The 4922-nt window shown below is 57.1% G+C and overlaps 1 protein-coding gene across 3 annotated transcripts; it reads right to left on the reverse strand.

Moving 5' to 3' along the window:
- Positions 1-1107: 1107 nt before the first annotated feature.
- On the reverse strand, positions 1108-4268 carry CYP26A1 (cytochrome P450 family 26 subfamily A member 1). 3 transcript variants are annotated; one of them, XM_085325411.1, is made up of 8 exons: positions 3947-4229; positions 3539-3763; positions 3372-3434; positions 3147-3257; positions 2911-3060; positions 2375-2509; positions 2029-2181; positions 1108-1862 (listed from the first exon to the last, which is right to left on the reverse strand). In XM_085325411.1, exons 1-8 carry the CDS (start codon positions 4133-4135, stop codon positions 1521-1523), a joined length of 1368 nt encoding a protein of 455 aa, XP_085181537.1. In that variant the 5' UTR covers positions 4136-4229; the 3' UTR covers positions 1108-1520. The 3 variants fall into 3 exon arrangements, with proteins under 3 accessions (XP_085181537.1, XP_085181556.1, XP_085181546.1); XM_085325420.1 differs by having other exon boundaries at positions 1588-1645; positions 1729-1862; positions 3147-3434; positions 3947-4232; XM_085325430.1 differs by having other exon boundaries at positions 3147-3434; positions 3947-4268.
- Between the last annotated feature and the right edge of the window lie 654 nt (positions 4269-4922).

The raw sequence follows: 4922 nt of genomic DNA on the forward strand, positions 1-4922 counted from the left end.
TGGGGAAAACTTAATGAAAAAGTGACTGTTTTCTGAAAGCAAACAAAAAGTTAAATTATTCTATATGGTGCTGTTTGTGACACTGAATTACACTTGTTCACTTTGTAGATGTTTATAGAGACAGCCTATGCTGTTTGACTTTAGAGGGAAGACTAATAGGTGTAGTAATGGGGGAGGGAGGAGGAAAAAAGAGAGAAAAAAAAAGCAAAAAAAAAAAAAAAAAAAAAAAGAGAGAAAAAAAAAGCACAACCACATTTGACGTAAGTACTTAAAAAAAAAAAAAAAAAAAAAAAAAAAAAAAAAAAAAAAAAAAAAAAAAAGCTTATGGTTAAGCCAAAACAGAGGTCATGCCTAGGGCATTTTATCTGCCCTGCTTACACACCCCTAGGGAATTGCATCTCAACAGTTGATTCTCTGTTAATCAATTCACATTAGTGCCTGCCTTTTAGTTTTCACTTTGCTGAATTCCAGGAGAGAAGTTCTCAAACCAGACGCACACTCCGTCTCCGACCTGTTCACAACAGTGGCGTTTCAAGACCAAATCACAGCAGATTTTATTTGCTCCAGCCGCCGATAAGAGACACCTGCGTAAGTCAAGACTCATAGACAGGGGACTTGGCACACAGCAAGATCCAGCAGCCCATTTATACGGGCTAGGAGGAATATGGGAGGAGAAGAGCTTCAAGAAATATTTTCTTCTCACCTCCTTTTCTCTAGCTAGAGAGAAAGGCTTACATTACATGCTGTTCTTCCACTTCCTTTTAGCTTTTGTATTTACTGTGCCTCAAGATTACGTGCTGGAGGAAGAACTGTACCACTTGGCTGTACCACTTGCCATCACTTAATACTGGGTTTTGTGAGTTTATGTTTTTGCACTGCCTCTTGGAGGGTAAAAATTAGAACAATTTACAAGGGGAGCTACATTTGTGCATGGGGGGACAAGTTATGATAGGAATAGAGAATCATTCACTCACAAAAACAGATCTGACTTCATATCTAAACCCTGTAGACCTATTTTAACTTGTTAAGCTACTCTCTAGCACACAGGTAGATCTTCATACACAGGATCTTCAAAAATAAACTTTATTATCAACTTAAAATTCACACATTAAACATAAGATCTAGACACAAGTAATACTGAAAACATTCTCAAACAATAACCATTTAGGTAATTTGGATGAGTAGCTAGTTACCATTTTTTCAAATGCCTTTAAGAATTATTTCTTAATACATACACTGTCCTGAAATGTCTTCAAACACTTAGCCRGTCAGCTTTCAATAATGTTTTTAAATAGGGGAAAACTTATTTCTATAGAAATAACATTATCTAATTATGAATCAGAGACCCATAATTGTAGTGCTTGGAAAAAAAAATATCATAGCCTTTTCAAATATTTAGAAGACATAAATAACTATTATACATTTACAAGTTTAAATATTTAAAGGCCTTTGTCCCTATAAAAGTTACTTTGTACATACTAGATGCTATAGAAATCCAGCCAGAGGCAAGCGTCAAACCCTCAGATTTGGCCACTGAAACCTATGAATTTGGTAGGCAGGTTGTCCACGGGGTACACGATAGGGCCCGTTTTCATCGTAGGAGGTCCATTTAGCAGCTGCCAGTCACAGCTCCGAGCCAGCTCCACTGTAAATATTTTTAAAAGGACTTTGGCAAACTCTTTGCCTACGCAGCTCCGCAAGCCCCCACCGAAAGGGATGAAACTGAACCTAGAGGAATCCTCCGGAGATGGAGCCATGAAGCGATCCGGGTTAAATTCATCCTTGTCGGCAAAGAGATCTGCCACATCATGGGTATCGCAGATGCTGTAAATAACGTTCCAGCCTTTAGGGATCTGGTAACCCTGTCAAGAGGGAGAGAAAGGAGTCGCCAAGTGCCCGAAGCTTCGGCACGGGATGTGTTGCCGCAGCCCACCTCCCTCCCGGCTTTCTCCAGCCGTGATGCTGGCCGAAGCCACTAGCGCTCGGCGGCTGCTCTGAGGAGCCAGCCCCAGCCCCAGCCCCGCTTACGTTGAGCTCAAGGGTCTTGAGCGCAATCCGAAATCCTCCGGGAACGGGGGGGCTCAGCCTGAGGGTCTCTTTGATGACGCAGCCCGTGTACTTTAGCTGCTCCAAGACCTCCATGTCCAGCTGCTTGTCTTGGTGGGCGCCGCACAGCAACCCCTAGGAAGGAGGACGTGGCTGCGGCATTTACCGAACCGATGGCTGGGGCTCCCTGCGCTGCAAAGGAGCGGCGCTTTCCTGCCAGCCCTGAAGCAGGGTCCCGCGTGGGTCAAGGGGAGCCCCACAGGCAGCAGAGCCCCGAGGCACCCTCACACCGCCCGCTGCCGTGGAAGGGCTCTGGGGAGGCACCCACCTTCACCTGCAGCTCTTTCCTCACTTTCTGCAGGACGTCGTGGTGGAGCCCCAGGAAGGCKATCAGCGACGTGGCAGCACTGGCGGTGGTTTCATGGCCTCCGAACAGCAGCTCTGTTGCAGACTCCTTCAGCTCCTTACACAGGAGGCAAAGAAGGGATAAAGCAAACCTCTGACAACGCCTCCCCCCCGCCCAATCTGCCGCCTTCCCCGAGGGAGAGGGGCCTGCCACGCAGCGCTCCCAGCCCAGTGCAGGCGCCCGGGGAGGTAGGGGGTGATGCTGCTCCACGAGACGCAGCTTGCTGCACATGCAGCCCTGATGCCGGGCTCCCTGTCCAACAAGCTGGCTGCAGCCTGTGCCCACAGGAGCCCAGCGGGCAGCCTGGGCTGGTTCATCGCAGGGGGAGAGGAGGCTGCACCTCCTGCTCTCTCCACAGGGTCCTTAAGGCTAAGCGTGCTGCCACCARGGACAACGGGGGACGGGGCGGGAGGGAAGAGCCAGATCCGGCCCCGAGGACCTGAGCGCGAGCCTCTCACCTGCATGTTGAGTTGCTCCCCATTGCCCTGCGTGTGCTCCATCAGCAGCTGCAGTGCGTCCTTGTAGGCACCCTCGGGCTCCTTGCGGGCCATCTTGGCACGGATGTTCTCCTCGATCTTGGCGTGGATGATGTTGCGCGCCCGCAGGCCCTGGGCGGAAGGGCACGGGCCTTAGCTGCCGGGCTGCCTGCAGGGCCGGCGCAGCCCCTCTCCTCCCAGCCGGCAGGGAGCCTTACCCGGTAGAGCCCGCTGAAGGGCACGTCGATGGGGAGGGAGAAGAGGTTGCGGATCATCTCCTCGAAGGCCTCCACCAGCTGCTGCTCGCCATCGGGGCCGGCCTGGCGGGGCTGGAAGCCCAGCAGGATCCTCATGGCGATGCGAAACATGAGGCGCTTCACCTCGGGGTACACCAGGAGGCAGGGCCCGGCGGCGCCCAGCCACCGCGCCAGGCAGGCACTCACCTCCTCCTGGATGACGGGCACGTAGTGCTGCAGGGCGTCCCGCGAGAAGGCCCTCATGATCACCTGCCCGGAGGAGGAGGAGGAGGAGAGGGAGGAAGGGGAGAGGGGCTCAGCCGCGGCGCCGCGGGGCGGCCGTGCCCACTCCCCGCTCGCGGTCGGGACCGTACCTTTTTGCGGTGCTTGTGCTGGCCGTCGTGGAGGTTGGAGAGGCAGCCGGAGCCCAGGATGGTGCGCACCGAGGCGGGCCACTGCACGGAGACCAGGCGGTGCTCGCCCAGMAGGATGTGCCGCACGTTCTCGGCGCCCATCACCCGCACCGTGGGCCGGCCGAAGAGGTGAGTCTTGTAGATGAAGCCGTATTTCCTGCGCTTCATCTGCAGGAATTTCCGCCGCTGGGGAGGAAAAGGGGAGGAAAAAAAAAAAAAAAAAAAAGGAGGAGGAGGAGGAGAGGCAGTGACAGCAGCTCTTCCCCACCTGGCACGGGAGCCCGGTAAAGCCGCTGCTCATCCCCATCCCCTGCAGCAAGAGGAGGGGCCGGGGCGGCTCGGCGCTCCTGCGGCATCGCCTCGCCTTACCTGCAGCACCATCTGCAGCGTCTCCCCGAAGAAGGGGAGCCCCATGGTGCCCGGGGGCAGCGGGAGCGGGCAGCTGCGGTCGCGGCCGCTCACGCAGTACAGGTCCCAGAGCTTGACGGCGGCCAGGAAGAGCAGCAGGGGCAGCAGGAAGGTGCACAGGGCGCTGGCGAGCAGGGCGGAGAAGCCCATGGCTGGGGAGCGAGCGCCGCCCGGCCCCCCGGGAGCTCCGAGTGCGCGGGCCGCGCTCGCCGCCGGCCGCCTTTTATACCCTTCCCAGGTTGCTGCCCACCCTACCTTGGTCCGATAAATTAGTTCACCCAAAGTTCATCTTTAATTGCGGATTGCGGCCTGGCTCCTCCCCCCGAAATCTTTAACTATTTGCTTTGCGCGGCGCATCCTCCGCGTGGCAGACAGCGGCACGCCGCCCCCGGGGCGGCCGCCCCCGCGGATTTACCGCCGACTCGCGCTAGAGACCCGCAGGCTGCGCCGGGGCGGAGCGGGGCGCTCTGCCCCGGGCGGCACCTGCCCGAGGGGGCGCGGAGCCGAGCCCGCATCCGAGGGGGCGCGGAGCTCCTTCCCCGCTTCCCGGCTGCGCCCAGCGCGCAGAGCGGTGGAGCCGCCCCCGCCGCCCGGCGCTGCCGCTGCCCGGGACCCGCGGAGCCGGGCCTGGGGCGGGCCGCGGCGCGGTTGTGCCATCGGAGCGGCGGCGCTCGGCGGAGGAGCCTCCGCTGCTGTCCTCTGCTTCACCTCGAAGGCCCGGCTTGTATTTCTGCCCGTGCCCGGAGGAAGGAGCAGCGGGCTGCAGTCCGTCTCGGCCTCCCGATGCAGGTTCAAGCGCGGGTCACCGAGGGAGAGGGAGGTGAGCGCGGAAAGGAAACACCCAGCGCGCTGCGCCGGCTCCTCTGCCGGCAGCTCGCCCGGCGCTCGCCGCTCCGCGGGGGCCGTCGGGGCGGCCGCGGCCGGCAGAGGCGCTCGG

This window comes from Rhea americana, unplaced genomic scaffold (genome assembly GCF_003343005.1).
Source record: "Rhea americana isolate MKP2758 unplaced genomic scaffold, rheAme1 scaffold_122, whole genome shotgun sequence".
NCBI classification, from domain to species: domain Eukaryota; kingdom Metazoa; phylum Chordata; class Aves; order Rheiformes; family Rheidae; genus Rhea; species Rhea americana.